The sequence below is a fragment of the Puma concolor genome, chromosome D3 (assembly GCF_028749965.1).
Source record: "Puma concolor isolate L17-30 chromosome D3, mPumCon1.1.hap2, whole genome shotgun sequence".
In the NCBI taxonomy this organism is placed as follows: domain Eukaryota; kingdom Metazoa; phylum Chordata; class Mammalia; order Carnivora; family Felidae; genus Puma; species Puma concolor.
Genome location: NC_141678.1, coordinates 53355088 through 53375546, shown reverse-complemented (window position 1 = coordinate 53375546; position 20459 = coordinate 53355088). Strand labels below are relative to the sequence as shown.

The following is a 20459-nucleotide window of genomic DNA, read 5'->3' as shown; positions in this document are numbered from 1 at the left end:
CCATTTGCACTTACCAATGGATGAAATGGAGGAGGGGGATATGAGGGAAGGGATGAAATCAAGGAGGAGTACTTAGTTTCTGTCTTGAGAAATGGATCAGTGGGGTCATATTTATTGGAATGGGGGATATTGGGAGAGTAAAAGTATGTTTAATTTTGAACACTTTAAAAGGGGCCTCGGGGTGCCTGGGTGGCTCAGTCAGTTAAATGTCTGACTTTGGCTCAGGTCATGATCTCACGGTTCATGAGTTCCAGCCCCACTTTGGGCTCTGTGCTGATAGCTCAGAGCCTGGAGCCTGCTTCAGATTCTGTGTCTCCGTCTCTTTCTGCCCTTCTCCTGCTCATACTCTGTCTCTCTCTCTCTCTCTGAAAAATAAATAAATATTTTTAAAAAATTTAAAAGGGGGCTTGATGGGGTCTCATAGTGACATTGTAGAGTGTTAAGAGCAGAGGTCATGGGGCCAAACTTTAGGGAGAACATCACCATTTAATAGTTGGGTAGATGGGGAAGAAACAAAACAGAATAAGAGAGAGAGGCCAATGAAATGTAAGCTACATCCTTAAAGGATGGTATAAAAGCCAAGAAAGAAAAGTGTTTCAAGGAAGAGAGAATAGTTTTTTCAGATTCTTCCCAGAGGTTAAAAAAGACGAGGACAGAAAATTGGGCCATGTGTTTGGCAACCTATAGGTCTTGGACAAACTTGACAAGAGCCATTCTGGTGGATTGATGGGATGGGGTTGAAGTTTGATAAGACATGTGAAAGAAAAGAAGGCATGTGTACATGACTCTTAAGAAGTTTAGTGAAAACAAACAAAAAATAAGTCAGGGAAGGGTGCTAATGAAAATGATCAAAACAGAGAGAGAGAGAGAGAGAGAGAGAGAGAGAGAGAGAGATGATTTCAAAAAAGGCACTATTAGGGAAGGAACAAAGTCCTTGAGCACAAGTGGGGGATTGTCTTTTTATATAAATAGGACACTAACTCCATTGTAATAAGGCAGGGGGGAAAGAGTCCAAGTACAGGTGGATGTGTAGGCCTGGTGAACAATAGGATTAGGTCATCAACTAAGAATGAGGAGGAGAGAAGAGGTGTGGAAGTTTTGAGGACAGAGAAGGTATGGAGTAGTAATCTAGTATAATGAGATGGGAAGTCTATCAGAGAAGCAGGTAGGATTGTAGAGAAGCATTTGATATTAATCTGACAATTGAGATTGAGTATTAAAAATGAAAAAAAGGGGCGCCTGGGTGGCGCAGTCGGTTAAACATCCGACTTCAGCCAGGTCACGATCTCGCGGTCCGTGAGTTCGAGCCCCGCGTCGGGCTCTGGGCTGATGTCTCGGAGCCTGGAGCCTGTTTCCGATTCTGTGTCTCCCTCTCTCTCTGCCCCTCCGCCGTTCATGCTCTGTCTCTCTCTGTCCCAAAAATAAATAAACGTTGAAAAAAAAAATGAAAAAAAAAAAATGAAAAAAAAAGTCAGTTTACTTGAATCACTTGTTTAGCTGTTTGTGTGAGGACAGAGATGGAGGGTGAAAGATTTGGGATATGAAAGGGGAGAGCAGGGCAAGGAGTTTGAAGGCATGCCCCAAGAGGCAGTGTGGTTGAACTCATGAAGCTTGATTAGACAACGAGGAACATGGGGTGGCAGATAGGGGAAAGTAGGAGGAGTCAAAACATGGCAGCTTTGATTGAATTGGAGGAGTTGCACAATCAGAATACTTCAGCACATAAGCTGGAAGAGTCAGGAGGAAGTGGTCAGAGGCTGTGAAGGCTGGAACAGGCATCCACAGAAGTGCCCTGCTCGGTTATGACAAGGCTGCATGTGGCTAAAGTGGGACGGAGAAAAAGGGGGTCTAAGGACTGAGAATTTCAGGTGTTGGGTGTCATCCAGGTGGTCGCTTAAGTCACTGTGAATCCTCACAGGAGTTGGAAAGTTTACAGCAGACTGTGGGCCAGAATATGAGTCTTCAGTAAAAGCGAGGATACTGTTGGGCGTTCCGTGAATAACACAAGCGGAAGAGAGGGAGAGGAATACAAGCAGATCATACGAGTCTGAAAAGGGTAAGGTTTCATGTAAGATGAAGGTGATAGTGTTCTGAAAGTGGCATTAGGTGGGGGCAAAAAGTACTCCCAATAAAGATGGAAGGGCATGATTTTAAAGGCAAAGAAGAAGAAAATCCATTTTAAAAGAAATATAATGCTAGTGTAAGCAAAAATAAAAATTAGAGTATGAAAGAGAGAAAGAAAAGTATGAAGATGCCAAAAGTATCAGAAGGAAGTTTAAAAGGCCAACTATTTATCACTTAATGTATTTGTGCGAGGCGGCTCAAGCCTGTGCTCTGATCTGCTGAAAAGCACTCTGGAGAGGAGGCTCCTTAGTAAACACAGAAGAAAAAAAAGAGCTAGAAAATGGAAAAGGAAAATAAGTTTTAAAGTGTGAAAATAAAATATTTTTTCCCTCATATGGGCTGAAAATAGTCATTAGACTTGATAACCTCTAATTATTCCTTACAGTCTCAACCTCCCCACCTATACAATTCAGAAAAGATCATGGAGGCATACCAATCATTTTATTGCTGTAAATATGTCTTTGGAAATTACAAACCGACTTGTAATAGCCAACGGAGGACCAAGCAAGGAACTAGCACCAAAATAAACCAAGAACTTTTATATTGAAACCTGAAAGCACCTTGTTTTAAACATCACCAAAGATGAATATTAGAGTTTAAAAATACTTGTAAAATAGCAAAAGAAAAATAAGTTAGACTAGGTACAGCTTGATGATAAAGTGTTTAGTAATTCAAATATAATCAAATGGAAGGAATATAGACAAACAGTAGAATATTCCTTGTTTTAAAATTCTTTGATGGATAATAGGTTGATACATTCATGCGTTTGTCCTAACATAAATTGAACAATCTAGAACTGGAAGGCGGATTCTATTTAATGGGGGCCAGTAATCTCTGTGGACTGTGTACTGCAGTGCAAAGTGAAGTAAGTCTTAAAAATACCAGAAATCTTACAAAAGGTTGCAATTTATTAAATGGGCATGGGAAAACGTGGCTAATACTTCTAAAAGTTTGTTTTGGGTTTCAAGTGTCTTTCTTATACAGCCATGACTATTTTAGCCAATGATTATAAAACCTTTACCCAAGTCAAAGGGTATCATATGTGTTATACCCTGGTTGACATTCAGAGGTTGGTATAAATTCAGAAAGTAATTGGGTATTTAACTAAAAACATCCAGTTGGAGTGTGAATATGTACGTTTTGGAGCTATATAGTTAAAATTCTGTCAAGGAACTACATTGAGTGGAGATTATAAGGCTAAAAACTATATGCAAATGTAGAATAGATGTCCAGATGAAGGCCTAAAAGTCTCCCCAAATAGATAATTTTTCCGTAAATTTTTCGTGTGTATACAATTACATCAGGTAATATACATAGAAGCTAATAATATATAGCAGATATAACTGGGATTCAGTGTCAAAATTAGCTAAAGATGGTGTTTCGGTTGATATTAAATTATAAAGTATTTATGATCCAATAATTTTTGACCCTAAGTACCACCTCTTTAGAAAGTCAGATATTTTATAAACATTAAACACACTGTTTTCAAATTATATACACATAATCTCTAAATTGCTGCTTCTTCCTTTTCTCTTTTGTTGAGAGCATGTTGATCTGGTATTCAGCTTGCAATATAGATTTGAATTATAACGATTCACTTATAAAATAACTTCCATATCTTAGATCTGTAGAATGACCTATGGTCCATGAGTTAGAGTAAAGCATGTACAGAGTAGAACTAATTTCTCCCCCAAGGTTCTTTATTGAAAAAATGACGTGCCTTTAAATGATTGTTAGAATGGTATCTTTAAAAAGATAATTTTAAGACTTAAGAATGAAGAGTTAGAACATCAGTGTGTTATCCTGGAAAAAATTTATTTGAAAGTGGCTTCCTAGAAAGATCGACAACTAATACTGTCATTTTTTATATCTCCCATGGCTTTATGTAACTAATGGATCTTAATAACAACAGTTATTAAAGATGGTCAATCTAGCATTCGTTAGACAACCTAAAAAACTTTGTTGGAAGATATCAGGAATCTTTAAAAACACTTCTGATGATATGTCAAATCAAATTCTTTTTTATTGATTCTTTTTTTATTAATTAACTAATAACTAACTAGTAATTATTTTCCTTCAAACTCCTGGACCCAGCTTATCTCAATAAATGCCTTTTGACTTTATTTCTGGAAAGATTCCATCATTAATGGAAGACCCCCCAAATGGGAGAAAGAAATAAAAGAAGAGTCCCTGTGAATGACTTTATTTACACCTCTGTATTTGGGCATGCTACACATTATCAACATTTCACATACTCTACATATGGAATAGGATGTATCTTTTGGCTTTGAAAGTATTGACACCATCTGCTATAACACTGAGAAAAATAGCTCTAATAAAATAGTTCACTCCCTCGCCTCCTTTGACAAGTGTTGGAAGTTGAGTGACTGTTCTTTGATCTTGTAATACCCTGAGAAATTTGGGTCATCGGTGGGAATGATCCTTAAAAAATGTTGTCATAAGTTTCACTTTAGTGAGCTCACATTAACACTGAATTTAGAAAAGAGAAAAAAATTCCTCTAACTTGCTACAGTAAATTTACCCCTGTCTAAGAATGCTTTGATTCTATTTAGAGATTTTTAAACCAGGTAATACTATATAGCAAACACGTAGAAATGACATACCATAAATAATACATTATTAAATTTTGAAGCTAGAAAAATATATCATACTGCATAATTTGGGAACTACCTATAAACTGGAGCATATATCAACCAAGAGCTTATTGACAAATCAAATCAGGGACATAACATTTACTCTAGTGAGAACATTTAGTTAGGGAGTGAGATAGACGAATGAAATGGGGTGGTTGAGAACAATTTCATTTGTATTAACACAATATCATCAACTCTGTTAAAAGTTTTTAATTGACCCCTTCAAAATAGCAGCAGAGGGTTATTTAAAAAAGTAAATTAAAACTATTAGTGGTGTTACTTTTACGCAACAATTCTAACTTTTCCCATTAAACATTTTACATGTTCTAAAAACTTCTTTTGGATCCCCTTAAAAAAATTTCCCCCAAAGCTTAACCATACTGCAGGCTTTTTTTTTTTCCACAGCTCAGCTTAAGTAAATTATTTTAACTTAGGAGATGTATAATAAAGAGCTGATGTGGATGAGTAACACTTATAAAACACACATCTGAAAATACAATGTGGTTTCCATCTGCTTCCTTGGAAGGCAATTTACCACTAAGGATGACAACCATGTCAGGTGTTACTTGCTTTGGTCAGAGAAGTACACTCGGCAAGTTTTCCGTTATTAGGTCAGCCACAGTTATAAGAAGGAGTGCGATATCCTGCAACCTCACCAGCATGCAATATTTGTGAATCTTGCACCTTCCACTAAACACAAACTAGAGTCAGAAAACTTGTCTCCATGGGAATTTCAGCTGAAGCCCCATCTCAAGATTCAGGTTTAGACATTGCCAGTTTTCCCCAATAGAATCTTACCCGGTTGCCTTATGGAAGTAAGGTTTCTCTTATGGAAATTTCCTCCCAGGAAACGTTTCCTAATATGAGGTTTATTTTATCTAGTGCAGTTATTAAGCTTGGTGGCTTGTGAATTTGGTTGTGTAGTCAGACTTTTTTCTTTAACGGTTAATCATGGTCTGAATGTATGGTTGGATTTTTATTTCTATTATCTGTGAAATTGACAGGGTGCCTGGCACGTATTTCAAATTCTTCCTACATACATGAGCACATATTGCATGTTTAGTCCTTTTTCAATATTGCCTGAGCTACATGGCAAGTCAAAACAGGGCAAGGAGAATTGTGCCAATTGCCGTCTTAAGGCCAGTGCTTTGCGTGACTCAGCTTAATTTATTCCATGTGCTGGAGATACATGACAGGCCACACAGAAGCAAAGAAGACCCTACAGGCCATACAGGCACAAAGAAGATGCTGTCTCAAGTTTTAGTTCACTGTCGCGATCCCATTATTATTAATGTAAGAAAAAAGTTTACAAATGCTCAGGAGAGCTCTTGCCCAACAGCACTGTTTCCATCTATTTTCCCCATTGTGGTTTCTCACTTTGCTCCACGGTTTCTTAGCACCTAGTTGTGCATCACAAATCACATCGTTAGTTTTTTGGTGGTGGGAACTGGATCTGAATCACCATTACTGAGAACAAGTGTGCTGGGATCCTGGCTACTTCGTATATTGTACTGTACTGTATTTTGTGATTCGACTTCGGGCTGTACTAGGGGAGGCAGATCCAAGGGTCTGGCTAAAGTGATGGTCAGAGGAGCTCCTCATGTGGCCAATGGTGGCTGTCCCCCCCATGCTGCTACCCAGGCCCCCACCTCCTCCCAGGCTGCTCTGCCCAATGCCACTGCCACTTACTCCAGCTGCACTGCCAACCAGGCCACTGCCTCCACTTATCCCAGCGGGGCCACTAATTCCGCTTATGCCAGAGCCGGAAACAACCCTCTCTGTCACAATCACATTTTGGGCATTTGATAACTCAGGGTGTATACTTAGATTGCCCATCATGCCAGAAACCGGTCGGATGACTCTTTCTGTCACTACCACATTTGATGACTCTCTAGGATCAGGCATGGTCAAAGAGGTGGGTAGACTTGAACTTGGTGCTATTACCCTTTCTGTCACTATAACATTTGACCCATCTCTCAAGTCAGGCATCTCTAACATTCCATGCAGATCAGTGCCAGAGATTGGGCCAACCACCCTCTCGGTCACCACTACGTTTGCTGCATGTCGGTTATCATGAACATGGACAGAGGGCTTCAGAGTGCCAGAGGTGGTGTAAGATTCTGTCACAGTGACATTACCATAGCCCAGAGGATCAGGAATAGGCATAGGATGCTGTACACCAGGTCCTGAGGGGTAGGTGCTCTCAGAGATGACAGTTGTAGTGCCGAAATGTGGGGAGATGGGTGGGTGTCCACCAATGACGGGCTCTGTTCCCTGCTGAGGGCAGATCGGTTCGGTGCTCTCAGGTGGCCAAGACGGATCAGGGTCTGGATATGGTTCAGCTTCTTTTCCCAGGCTGATATCTGCCAGCTTCTTAAATTTAGGCCCCAGTGTGTCCAAAAAGCTGTCGTCCACGTCTTCTCCGATGAAGCTACAGCAGCCCACAGAGCCAGCAGGGGAACCTACACCTTCAATATCATATATGAGCAAGCAGTCATTGGATGGGCGTCCTTCGTCTTCATCCGCATAAGCATATGCTTTCTGGATTTGCAGAGAGAAGAGAAAATGAAATTATGGATACATATTTAGCAATAATAGAAATCTTTATCCCTTTTTTTCTTCCAGGGCACTACCCAAAGAAGAATATATAAAACAAAATTCCAAGATGTTTTAAAAATCATTATATAATTGCTTGAAAGATTTGGTTAGAAATTATTTTAGCTGTTACTCTGATAATACATTTCGACTTTTAAAATCATCGTAGGTGCACTTTAGATACAAAAGCACAAGTAAAATATCGCATAAATTCTTTTGTAACCAAGTTAGAAGGTACTTAAAAGTCCTGAACTTGAAATACACCAATCTTTTCCCTTGGTTTGTAGAAAAGAAGGTAGTTCATAGTTGTTTCAGGTTCATCCAGGACTGTGCTTTCCTTCCTTAGTGGAGTGAATTTGGAGGTTCAGTGAAGATTTATTTGAATGTGGCTTTTTTAGCAAAACAACAGGAACATTTGACTCTGGCTCCATGCCATTTGGGGATTTAAAACTGAAGGTTTTTAGAAATCAGATCTCCTTCAATTCAAAGTGAAAGCCCACAGACATGTGCACCTTTATTTCATTTTTTATCATTTGTAATATTGGATTGCAAACTTTCAGGTTAAGTATCAGAAATACTTTTCTTAGCAAACCAAATCGTTGTGCCGTTTCATTCAAAAATATTTTTTAGTCCTTACCATTTGCCAGACCCTCTATTAGGAACTTGGCAATACAGCAGTGAACAAAAACACTTGAAGTCTCTCTCTCATTAGACTTACCTTGTACTAGGATGAGACAGACAACATATAAGGTATTTATCAGGAGGTGGTGAGTGCAGGGCCAAGGGACAGAGTGACAGAATAGCCACGGGCAGCATCTCAGAAAATGATATTTGATCAGAGGTTAGAATAAAGCAGTGGGGGTAAATAAAGCACACAGTGTGTCCTGGGCGGGAGGAGTGGTAAGATGCACAAGTTTTGAGGCAGAAATATACTTTTCATGAAAATAACATTCATTTGTAGGGACATGGATAGGAAGTATTCCTGTGGGTTTCAACAACAGTTCTCTTATTATTATCTACTGCTATTTGAAAGGCTTTATCAGTGTTTTCTTTCAAGATATCAGCCACCCTCTAAGCCAATAGGAGAGTTAAAGAAAATATTTTAGGCCAGGATGTAGAAGGATGTAAATCTATCAGAGATAAGACAGTTTCAGAGATAGAAAATCCCTGAAAGTTTAAGTAGTTACAGACAGTCTCTACCTGGGGATGGCAAAATTAATTCCTGCTTGTTCTTAGAATGTTTTGGAAGTGTCTGTGGCTCTTGAACTCACACTTACTGAACGTTTACTATATGCCTGGAACTGAGTTAGGTACTGGTAACATGATGTAGAGAACATATGGACAGGGCACTAAAAACCATGGTAGACATATAAACATATTTTACCAATATAAATGATATATTCTATAAGGCGTATACACAGAGCACTACAGAAATATAGATAAAGAAACATCAATTTTGTTTTAGACATGAGGGTTAACAGTAAATGCTTCAGAGAGGCAGTGTTATTTGAGTTGAGTCTTAAAAGATGAGTATGAGATAATGGATAAAATCATCCCAGGAGGGGCACAGCATAGGCGAAGGCATGGAGGGGAATAGACCAGTGTGAATGAGGCAAAGACATGTGGTATGTGGGATTGGCGGTAAGGAGTAATTGGAGATGAGGGAAGGGGTCAATTTATGAATAATCTTAATTGTCATGGTAAGGAGTTTGGACTTCATGCCTTGGACAAATAGAGCTGGGAGCCACTGGCTGTTTTTAAGGAGAGCAGTAAAGTGATCAGTTCAGAATTACGGAAATTTTATCCAGCAGCAGTATGTTTGTCAGGCATAGACTAGAGGCTGGGAAACTGCTAGAGCCCTGCTGGGGACTAGTGGCAGCCTGGAGTAGAGCCGGGGACACAGGATGGAAAGGAAGGCATGGGGCTAAAGACCTTACCTGACAGAAGTAACTTTCCATGAAGTTCATATTCAGACCTCCTTCTCTACATTCTCTCATAGAATTTCTTCTTAATGTTCCAGAATATTCTTGACATATCTCAGGTACTCCTGGTGTTTTAACTCCTTCTGTTAGTTCAAAGCCTGTTGTTCTTTCTCCTCCTCCTAGATCTTGCATTTCTCTGCCGCCATACTCATTTGTGTAAACCCCTAAAGGTTGTTGATAAAATCAAGTTTACTTTCTCTAGTGTCTTGTAGACTAAAAATTAATAACTTTCTATAATGTATGGTTTCTTCATTTAAATCAAATAAAGACAAAACATAAGGAGCTGTAAATATGATATTGAGTTCAAAATAATATTATTAATCAGTTTGTTAATTTGTTAATTGATGTTAACTATTTGTGGTAATTGTGTCATGCTGGAGGCGGTGCATAGAGGTTATAAAAACATATGCTTTAGAGAGTTTGATTTCAAATTGAGGAAGTCTGGGGGGGAAACACCGAAATTCTAAAAGTTAAATAGTATAAGAATACTCCAACATGTTAGAAGCACAGGGTGTCCAGAAGAACGCCCAAGAACCACTGGCTTCAGAGGAGAGGCCATGGCTGTGGTGAGGAAAGGTTTACTTGGAGAACCTTGGTTTTCACTTGGATGTGATGGGCGGATAGAAGCTTGTTACAATATTCAAGGTAGGTTAGATAAAATCATGGGTCAGACTATGGAAGAGCCATGGAGAGGGAAAGTGTTGACTATGGGATAAATGCCTCATGGCTTTAATATTTTAAAGATCTTGATTTTAGGGACAGTGTGTTTTTTATACTTTTATGACTCTGGTGCCTCTCATTGTGCTTTGTTCTAGATTTGTGTAAAGGTTTATAGATGTAATGAAGGGATAAATGTGTAAGTAAATCCTGATAGACTGATGATTTGACAAGTCTTGAGAACAGAGTGGGTGTCAAGGATAGGGAGATAGAGGGATGCCTGGGTGGCTCAGTCGACTGAGCTTCTGATTCTTGATTTCAGCTCCAGTCATGATCTCGTGGTTCATGGTTTCAAGCTCCATGTCAGGCTCTGCACTGGCAGTGGGGACCCTGCTTGGGATCCTCTCTCTTCCTTTCTCTCTGCCCCTCCCTGGCCTGCATGTGTACCCTGCCCCCCAAATAAATAAATAAACTTAAAAAAAAAGAATAAAAAGATAGAAGAGTCAACCAGCTTCTGCTTTTGAGGTGAGGGGATGTTGGTGTCATTAACAAAAATGGAGACATTGGGAGGAGAGATAGGTTTAAAGGCTAGTGTGTCTAGTACTTTGGATAAGGTACATTTCTACAAGCTGTGAGCATTCCTGTGCCTCTCCCATTTTAAAGAGTTCAAAGTAGGGGGGCGCCTGGGTGGTTCAGTCAGTTAAGCGTCCAACTTCGGCTCAGGTCATGATCTCATGGTTCATGGGTTCGAGCCCCATGTCCAGCTCTGTCCTGATAGCTTGGAGCCTGAAGCCTGCTTTGGATTCCGTGTCTCCCTCTCCTCTCTGCCCCTCCCCAGTTCACACTCTGTTTCTCTCTCTCTCTCAAAAATAAATACACATTTGAAAAGAAAGAGAGTTCTAAGTAGGAAAGTAACGATAACAAATTTGAAAAAGACGGAGAGAAAAATAAGAGAATCACTAACTTTGTTTACTTTGAGAAAAGGCAAGATGGTACAAGTGTTTTCAAAGTTATGAAAAATTAAAAAAAAAAAAAACCTTTATTTTTACTAGCATGGTAGCTATCCCTTTGCTGTAAAATTCTAATTGTTCCCTCATTTCTGCCTGTGAACTGGACTACACCCCTGTTTTAAGGCGTGTCATAGTTATAATTTTGGTTAACGGTGTGCAAGGAAAAACTCCCATCACCTGTACACAGCCTCAGCTGAGAATGTGGAAAGATTCTGATGGTGTTTCATCCACTTACTTTCAATTTAAGAAACCAGACAAGTCTTTTTAGGTCAACCTTTATGCTCATGCTGAGAATGGATGCAGTTTTTTTCTTTGTCATGATAGTGGCTAAGTCAGAGTAGTTTTGAATCATTCATGAATTGTGAAGGTAGATTTTAGCCTCCAGAAATGAGCACAGATCTATTTTAATTGGGTCATACGTTGGGGAGTTTGGGTGGCTCAGTTGGTTAGGTGCCTGACCCTTGATTTCGGCTCTTGATTGAGGTCATGATTTCATGGTTCGTGGGATTGAGCCTCACATAGAGCCCAGCGTTGAGCTCTGCACTGACAGCATGGAACCTGCTTGGGATTCTCTCTCTCCCTCTCTCTCTCTGCCCCTCCCCCACTTGTGCTCTCTTTCTCACTCTCAAAATAAATAAACTTAAAAAAATTGGGTTGTATGTTAATTCTAATTAGTACAGTTGACCCTTCATGGGCTTGAATGCAGATTTTTTTAATGAATAAGTTCAGTAATGTAAATGTATTATTTCTTTCTTATGATTTCTTAAAAACTATTTCTCTAGCTCACTTTATTGTAAGAATACAGTATTATATATATATTATATATATCCATATATATATATCCATATATATATATATCCATATATATATCCATATCCATATATATGGATATATATATATCCATATATATATATCCATATATATATCCATATATATATGGATACAGTATTATATATATATTATATATATCCATATAGATATATATGGATATATATATATATGGATATATCCATATATATATCCATATATATATATATATATATATATCATGCAAACTATGTGTTAATTAACTGTTTATGCTAGCAGTAAGGCTTCTGGTCAGCAGCAGACTATTAGTAGTTAAGTTTTGGGGGAGCCAAAAGTTAATACTTGTATTTTTGACTGCACAGGGGTCGACATCTCTAACACTGTGTTGTTCAGGGGTCAACTGTATTTTTTTGGACCTGGACCAAACTTGACTTGTGGCTACATTTCAGTTCTTCTCTCCTATTTGTAGAGGTCCTAATAGAGTCGTCTCATAAGTGCTCTCTAATCATTGAGGAAGATTTTAAAAATTCAACATATAAAAATAATAATTACTATAGGCTTTTCCTTACCATTGAATTTGCAAATTAGTCATTTAAAAGTGAATGATAGAAATAATTTTAAAGATTAATAAGATAATTGAGAACTGATATGGTATGCAAAGACAAAACAGAATTCCTTCTTACGTCATTTGAGCTGTTAAAATTAACAAAACAAAACAAAACCCAAAAAACTTCTTACCTGAGGTGTCAATGCATTCAATCAGATTTCCATTACTAGGTAGTACCGGTGGTACGCAGACAGTGGATCCACTCTAAAAGACAAGAAACATTTCCCCATTTTAATGGCTCTTTTGCTTCTATCATTATACTTCGGGTTTGTTCTCAAATTACCTCAGGTTCTAAAAGAACACTATTTATGAAACTTCTGAAATCCATTTAAAACCTGAACCTCATTTCGAAAGCCTTTCCTGGTTACTTCCATCTGATTTCGATGTACCTTTGATTTCTCTTCATTTTCCACATTGGCTGTCCCAGAACAAAGAACAGCACAGACCACAAGTGATGGCCAACGTCTTGGCTCCAGTGCATGAGGGTGAGGGTCGGTGACTGCCAAAGGCCATTTGTTACAAGTTAGCACTTACTATGGGAGGCGGTTGTGGTCCTTCTACTGCCCATGAGTGAATTGCTCCATCTGAACATTCGGGGACAGGCTCAAAGCCAGCGCCCCCACGAGGGGCGCCGCCGCAGTCACAACAGATCAACAAAAACGGGACCACTGACGGGGAAAGGATAGGAATATTGGAATTAGCCGCAGAGCCACATTAAAATAAAACAACTTGCTTTTTATGAATAAATTTGAACCTCTAATATAATGGCACTTGATTTTAAAATTACTGTGAAAGCTTCAGAAAACAAACTGATTGATGGTCAGATACCAAAATCAGTGCGAGCTTCAGTATTCTAGGCTGTGATGAACTTTTTAATTTGTTATCTAGTATTCAAATTATAGATATTGTTACACCATTAAAACAGATGAGTCTTTTTGCTGTCATTACTCAGGAAAATATTAAAGGAGACAAAAAAGAGAGCTGCAGAGGACAGACAATGTGTTTGAGTCTTTGTGTTCCCTCCTCCACGCCTTTATTTTTTTCCTTTCACACATGCGTGCTTTTTTTATTTCAGCAGTAAAATCTTAACCCATGCTTCAAGTAATTATTCCCTAAAGACTTCCTCCACATGGAATTTTTTCTTGAGTTTATTCACACACAAATAGAGAATATTATGCTACCTAACAAGGTCTTTCTGGTAATTATTTGGGTTTTCTTATTCATTTAAGTAAGTTTCTAGCACGGAGTTTTTTATATAATATAATCTTGATAAATGATTTGGAATGAACGGATGGATGAAGTAAAGGCTATGTAAGTCGAAAATATGACAAAGGATGGAAAGACACAATAAGCAAGGTAGAGAGGAGGGAACATAGTAAGGATAGTAATAAGGGGAGGGATAGTAAGAGAGGGGAAAAAGAATGAAAGGAGGGAAAGAATCCTGTATATTTCACTTTCTTGAAAATTTGCTGGGTTTAGAGATAGCTTTGTATCTAGGGGTATTTGACCCCAAAGCCCATGCACAATTTTTAAATCTGTTACCAACTACACTACACAAAGGTAATCAACAATATAAAAAACAAGCTCAAAGTGAAAGTCATCTATTACTTGCAGTAGAGATAAACAATGCCTGAGTAAGTTACTTTTATAAAGTACCTAATTTTAGGGGTGCCTGGGTGGCTCAGTTGGTAAAGCGTCCGATTTCGGCTTAGGTCATGATCTCACAATTCATGAGTTCGAACCCCGTTGGGCTCTATGGGGACAGTTCAGAGCCTGGAGCCTGCTTTGGATTCTGTGTCTCCCTCGTCTCTCTGCCCCTCCCCTGCTCATACTCTGTCTCTGTCTCTCTGTCTCTCAATAAATAAATAAAGAAGCATTATAAAATACTTAAAGTTTTAAAATGTTGGTTAATAATTACTATGGCTAAAAAAGTGAAATTAGAGAATTAGCTCTTCTCATAAATTTTATGTTACATTCTGCAAGTTTGCTTTTTCCGTGTAGCCTTTTCTGATTGTTCGGATCTTTTCTGATTGTCTTCTTCACTCAAATAGCAGTCTGAACCTGCCTGTTATGGCACTTTCCCATTGCACTGAGATTGAATGCAAGGAACTTTTTGTCCTCCATTGCACTTTGACTTTCTTATCTTATTAACCCAACAGCAAACAGGCATTTCTTGATACGTGCACAAAATAAGAATTTGGAAAGTACCTTTCATCAAAGGATCAGAAAGCTTATCTCCTCCCCATAATTTGAGGGAGGGGGATGCCTATGAATAAGATTGTTAAAAGTACTTACATCCTAGGACCAAGAATCCCATGATGAGTAGTCCAATGCCAGCAGGACCAAAATGGACATTATCTAAGGGATTTCTCTGGTAACCACCACCTGTTTGGTCATAGGTGTTGCTGTCTGTATTGGTACCACCGCCGTAATCAGTGGAAGTTTTGTCGGCTGTGTTAGTACTGGTGTCACCTCCGGTGTCACCTCCGGTGTCACCTCCAGTGGCACCTCCAGTGGCACTTCCACCGCCGTCAATTCCACCGTCTTCAGTAGTGGTTCCCTGATTACTTTTATCATCCTGTTTCCAGCCGGAACCGTCAAGGTTAATATTAATTGTTCCAGTACAAGTTCTTTGAAGAGTATCTGTAACAAGATTTAAAATGGAAGAAATATCTAATACACATACTGTAATAATTGTTGAACAACACAAAGCCATTTTTTGAATCAATAACTTATTTCAATGTTTTTCTTCTCATCAATTCAGTAACTTCCCAAATCGTCTCTTGTTTGTGACTGAGTTTTTAAATAAGACAAAGATGAATATTTAAAACAAATTTTTTTAAATGTTTACTTACTTTTGAGAGAGAGAAAGAGAGAAAGAGAGAGAGAGAGAGAGCTCGAGTAGGAGAGGGGCAGAGAGAGAGGGAGACACAGAATCTGAAGCAGGCTGCAGGCTCTGAGCTGTCAGCACAGACCCCCACATGGGGCAGGAATTCATGAGCTGTGAGATCACGACCTAAGCCAAAGTCGGACACTTAACTGACTGAGCCACCCAGGACAACCCGAGACCAAGGTGAATATTAGTGCTCTCCTGAAAAACTGTCCCATACGTTGAGAAGCATAAACAATAAATGCCATGTTATGTATTTGCCAGTGGTGTGTGATAAGCCACAGTGGAGTCATTTTTAGACAATGTTTTACACACTTCTCGATATTTTAGACCTAGATTTTATTTGTTGTTTTACGGTCTTTCATTTTTTTTTTTTAAGTTTTTATTTACGTATTCTCTACACGCCATGTGGGACTTGAACCCCTGAACATGAGATCATGACCTGAGCTGAAGTCAGATGCTTAACCGACTAAGTCACCTGGGCACTGTTGTATTATCTTTTAACCTTAATTATAATGCCTAAAATTTGTTACTTATTTATGTTATATTGACAGATCATATGGCTCATTCCATTTTATATTTTTTTAATTTGCATTGTGAGAATTCTTCCATACGTCAATAAACTTTTCATTATATAGTTTTTTTATGGCTACATAATTTCACATCAAGTGGACCATAGTTTACCTACACATATTACCTGTTAATTATTATAGATAATGCTATAATTAACATCTCTGTACATTCAGACTTTTATAGTTAGGACTTCTCCTAAGATTATTAAAATTGGGTAAACACATAGGAATGATTTTGTTTGAAGTCATTGTTTTTATCTCTATGATAGAAATGTGAGCTCTGTGTCAGACTTTGTTCATTGATATAACCCTAGAACCTGGCACAATGGCTGGCATTTCATCAGGATTCAATATATAGTTTTTGAATAAATGAAGAAACATCACAGAGACAAGTTTAAATTCAGTCTATCCAATATCAAAGCCCATGCCCTTTCAGCTCAGCTGTGCTGATTCTGCTATTGCTGTTGTTTTTGTTGTTATTTTTATCATTATCATTGCATACGCTACATATAAGTTTGCATTTTTTGAAGACAAAAGGAATGCTCTCTATTTGCCCTAAGTCTAATAATTTCATAAGCAGAAGTTCCAGTTTCTTCATGTATCTAATTAAGCTTGATGTTGGCTGTCTGCAAAAGGAGTAAAGTAGCAATTGCTTAAGATAATTTCAGCACTGAATCAAAACAAGTTTTATCTATAGATTAAATCAGCATTTCTATTTGTAATGTATATTTTTAAAACCACATTTATTTTTGGTGTGCCTGAGTGGCTCAGTCAGTTAAGAATCTGACCCTTGGGGCGGGGGGGGGGGGGGGGGGTGTGCCTGGGTGGCTCAGTCGGTTGAGCGTCTGACTTTGGCTCAGGTCATGATCTCGCAGTCCTAGAGTTCTAGTCTCGCAACAGGCTCTGTGCTGACAGCTCAGAGCCTGGAGCTTGCTTCGGATTCTGTGTCTCCCTCTCTCTCTCTGCCCCTCCCCCGCTTGTGCGCTCCCTCTCTCTCTCTCTCTCTCTCTCTCTCTCTCAAAAATAAATAAACATTAAAAAAGTTAAAAAAAAAAAAAAGAATCCAACTCTTGGTCTTGGCTCAGGTCATGATATCAAAGTTCGTGGGTTCCAGACCCATGTGGAGTTCTGCACTCACAGCACAGAGCCTGCTTGGAATTCTCTTTCTCTCTCTTTCCCTCTGCCCCTCCCCTGCTCCTGCTCTCTCTCTGTCTCTCTCTCTCTCAAAATAAATAAATAAAGAAATACTTTTCTTAAAACTATATTTATTTTGACTAATTATGATAAAAAACCAGTATAATTTGGTAAATTTCTGAATTGTTGAAACACTTCAAACTTATGGTTTCTTTTCAAAGTTTATTTATTTTAAGAGAGAGTGCATGCAACAGAGTGTACACAAACTCACAAGCAGGGGAGGGGCAGACAAAGGGGGAGAAAGAGAATCCCAAGCAGGCCCCAGGCTGCCATTGCTCAATCTCACAAACTATGAGATCATGACCTGAGCTGAGATCAAGAGGCAGACAGATGCTTAACCAACTGGGCCACCTTGTTGAATGACTTTAAAGACATGCTATTTCATTTGTTTTTAATCTGTAAAGCAAGTGTAAATTGTCAACCCCTGTCTAGGACAATCAAAAGAGACAAGAGAGAGAGAAAAGGGGAGAAATAGAAAGTCAAGAAGAGGAACTGAATTAGCAAATATTGCTTAGTGGAATTAGTCTCGGACTTCTCTCCTCTTGTGGCCAACCTAATTTTAATTCTGTTGGTTTGGCAAAGTAATATAAGCATGCTACTTCCAAATTGTTCACATGAAGTTGTATATCACCTTTCCAAAAAAATTATGTAAAGTCATGTCAACTTTTCTTTTGGACTAATTATTTGAAAGTAATTTAAGAATACAAGTTAAAATTTTCATTTGAAATGAATAAGAACTAATATCTATTGAATGTCAGCACTTTTCTAAGTGCTTTACATGTTAATAATTCTTTTAATATCTCTAGATCCATAATGTTAGTGTCCCATTTTACAGAAGAAAAGACTGAGGAATAAATGGGTTAAGTAACTTCTTTAAAATCTTATTGCTACTAAGGGATGGTGAAAGATACCAATCCAGTCTCACTCCAGAGCTCATGGGCTTAGCCACTGAGTTACACTGTTTCTCATATTATTAAAAATTTGAATCTATAATAGCCAGTATGATTTTTCTGTTGGGAAAGGATTATTTCAAAATATAACAATTAAAATTTTAATATTCGAGTGTATATATAATTTCCTCTAGAAGGGAAAAAAAGTTAAGTTGATTTCTTACCATCTATAGATAGAATTGTTCCTTGGTATTTCCCCCCAAGCATTTTATATTGTTCCATGGTAACTGCATTTCTCAAAGTAATTATGCCTGTTCTTGAGTCAATATCAAGTAGGTTAGCAGGATTATTTCCCATTACATATCTGTATTTGAAGAAAACAGTACAAATTAATGTTAGCTATCTAAAAGAGAAACAGAGAGACAGAGATTTTGATTATAAAACACATATTTCAAGTCAGTAGTTATAACCCCTGGATATTATTTTCGATTATTAGAGACTTTATTTTTTATCAGGGAAGTGCCACCACATTCAGAAATAGAAAAGGTTTGGGGTGCCTGGGTGGCTCAGCTAGTTGAGCATCAAACTCTTGATTTTGGCTCGGGTCATGAACCCAGGGTGGTGTGGGATCAAGCCCCGAGTCAGGCTCCTTGCTGAGTGTGGAGCCTGTTTAAGATTCTCTCTCTCTCTCTCTCTCTCTCTCTCTCTCTCTCTTTTTCTTCCCCCCTGCTCTTCTCCCCCATTCTCTCTCTCTCTAAAAATTTTTTTTAAAAAATAAATAGGAAAGGTTTAAATTTAAGAAAAATAAATTGCTGGCAGCCATTTCTAATGGAATATCTCTTATGCCCACTTGGATGTCAGAATCATCTTTGATGCTTGAAGTCTCATTTTCATTTGGTTTTGGTAGCATCAGAACTATCCTGGAAGACCCAGATCCTGGAACTCCCTGGCTGCTTCTAATTCTAAACTGTTCTCTTCCCTAAGAAGTTAAGTTACTTCTCCATCAGTTTGTGGTTTCATTCTCTCCCAATTTTTACTCTCCCTTCTCATATTCACAATGACTTTATAGGGCTTCTGTTGAATTTCCTTCTCATTTACATATTTGTTAAACATTGCTTAGATAACTCTGTCTCAAGCACTGTGAAACTCAAAGACTAGATGGGAGGGGAAGGGGAGGGATGGTCCACCCTCAATGAACTCACATCTGTGGGGTACAAAGAGAGTGTATCATTATTCAATGCTGATTATAATTTTTTTTTCAACGTTTATTTATTTTTGGGACAGAGAGAGACAGAGCATGAACGGGGGAGGGGCAGAGAGAGAGGGAGACACAGAATCGGAAACAGGCTCCAGGCTCCGAGCCATCAGCCCAGAGCCTGACGCGGGGCTCGAACTCCCGGACCGCGAGATCGTGACCTGGCTGAAGTCGGACGCTTAACCGACTGCGCCACCCAGGCGCCCCTATTCAATGCTGATTATAAAGTGAAGAGAGTAGCTGAAAAGAGCTAACTAAATCTAATTGATTTCAATCTGGGCAGATCTGCAATGGGAAAATCAGTCCATCAGATCTTCTGGGAGAATAACCATGATATGTGGTAATCAGCTAATTGGTCAATAAAATACATAAACACAGAAATGTCAAACTTCCAATATTTTCCACATTTTACACCTTTACTTTTTTTGCATCTTACATTTGCACAATTTTTTATGTTTTCTTAAGTTAAAAGCTCTAAATTAAACAACAATTCAGTAGTTAGTACTTTTTATGATTGAATGATGGTTTCAAAAATAAAGAAAAGTATTTAATTTGGAAAGTTAAAATTTCTAAAGAGAACACACTGTATTGAAGTTCAATATATGGAAAAAGTTATTTGGAGAATATCAGTCTTACCTAACAGTTGTTGAAGCTACACCTGTGTCAAGGTCAGTAGCTATAAAGTCTCCCACTTTATAATTTTGTCCCATGTTGCTAGTCACTACATATGTCTTTGAACCTGGACGGAACACTGCGCCTTCAATTACATTTAACACAGTCACAGAGATGGCGGTTGCTGTGAGTTTGTATTGAGACATAACTGAATGATGAAATTCAGCTTTATTTCTGACACCAATACTAAGTTGCAAATTCTTCATATCTTCATAATCTAGGGGCTAGAAATGACAGAGTGAAATAGTTTTACTATAAGGAAAAAACATTTTGGAAGAAAGACAAATCCTTTGATAATAGGCCAGAAAACTCTTACATCTCTTTCTTTAATTAAATATAAATACATATACATACACGCTCTATTCTTTCTTTAATTCAATACAAACACATGAAAATATAGCAAGAAAAAATCCAATTGTCCTAGGTCCTTTGTCAAAACAGTTGGTAATATATGACATGAATTTTAATTATACATAAAGCAAATTAAAAACAAAATATGTAGATGCATTTTGTCTTTTGTCTTTTGCATTTTGTAGCAAAGAGACAGTTT

The 20459-nt window shown here is 38.2% G+C and overlaps 1 protein-coding gene across 1 annotated transcript in view; it reads right to left on the bottom strand.

Annotated features, from left to right (window-relative positions):
* Window positions 1-2546: 2546 nt before the first annotated feature.
* The window catches only part of DSG1 (desmoglein 1), a 39945-nt gene continuing 22032 nt past the window's right edge, over window positions 2547-20459 (bottom strand). Inside the window, exons 10-16 of the mRNA XM_086682675.1 lie at window positions 19874-20133; window positions 18207-18346; window positions 14732-15079; window positions 12971-13104; window positions 12568-12640; window positions 9311-9519; window positions 2547-7319 (exon numbers count right to left, since the gene is read on the bottom strand). Coding sequence (XP_086538801.1) covers window positions 6273-7319; window positions 9311-9519; window positions 12568-12640; window positions 12971-13104; window positions 14732-15079; window positions 18207-18346; window positions 19874-20133 — 2211 coding nt within the window. The 3' untranslated portion in view covers window positions 2547-6272. The remainder of the gene's footprint in view (window positions 7320-9310; window positions 9520-12567; window positions 12641-12970; window positions 13105-14731; window positions 15080-18206; window positions 18347-19873; window positions 20134-20459) is intronic.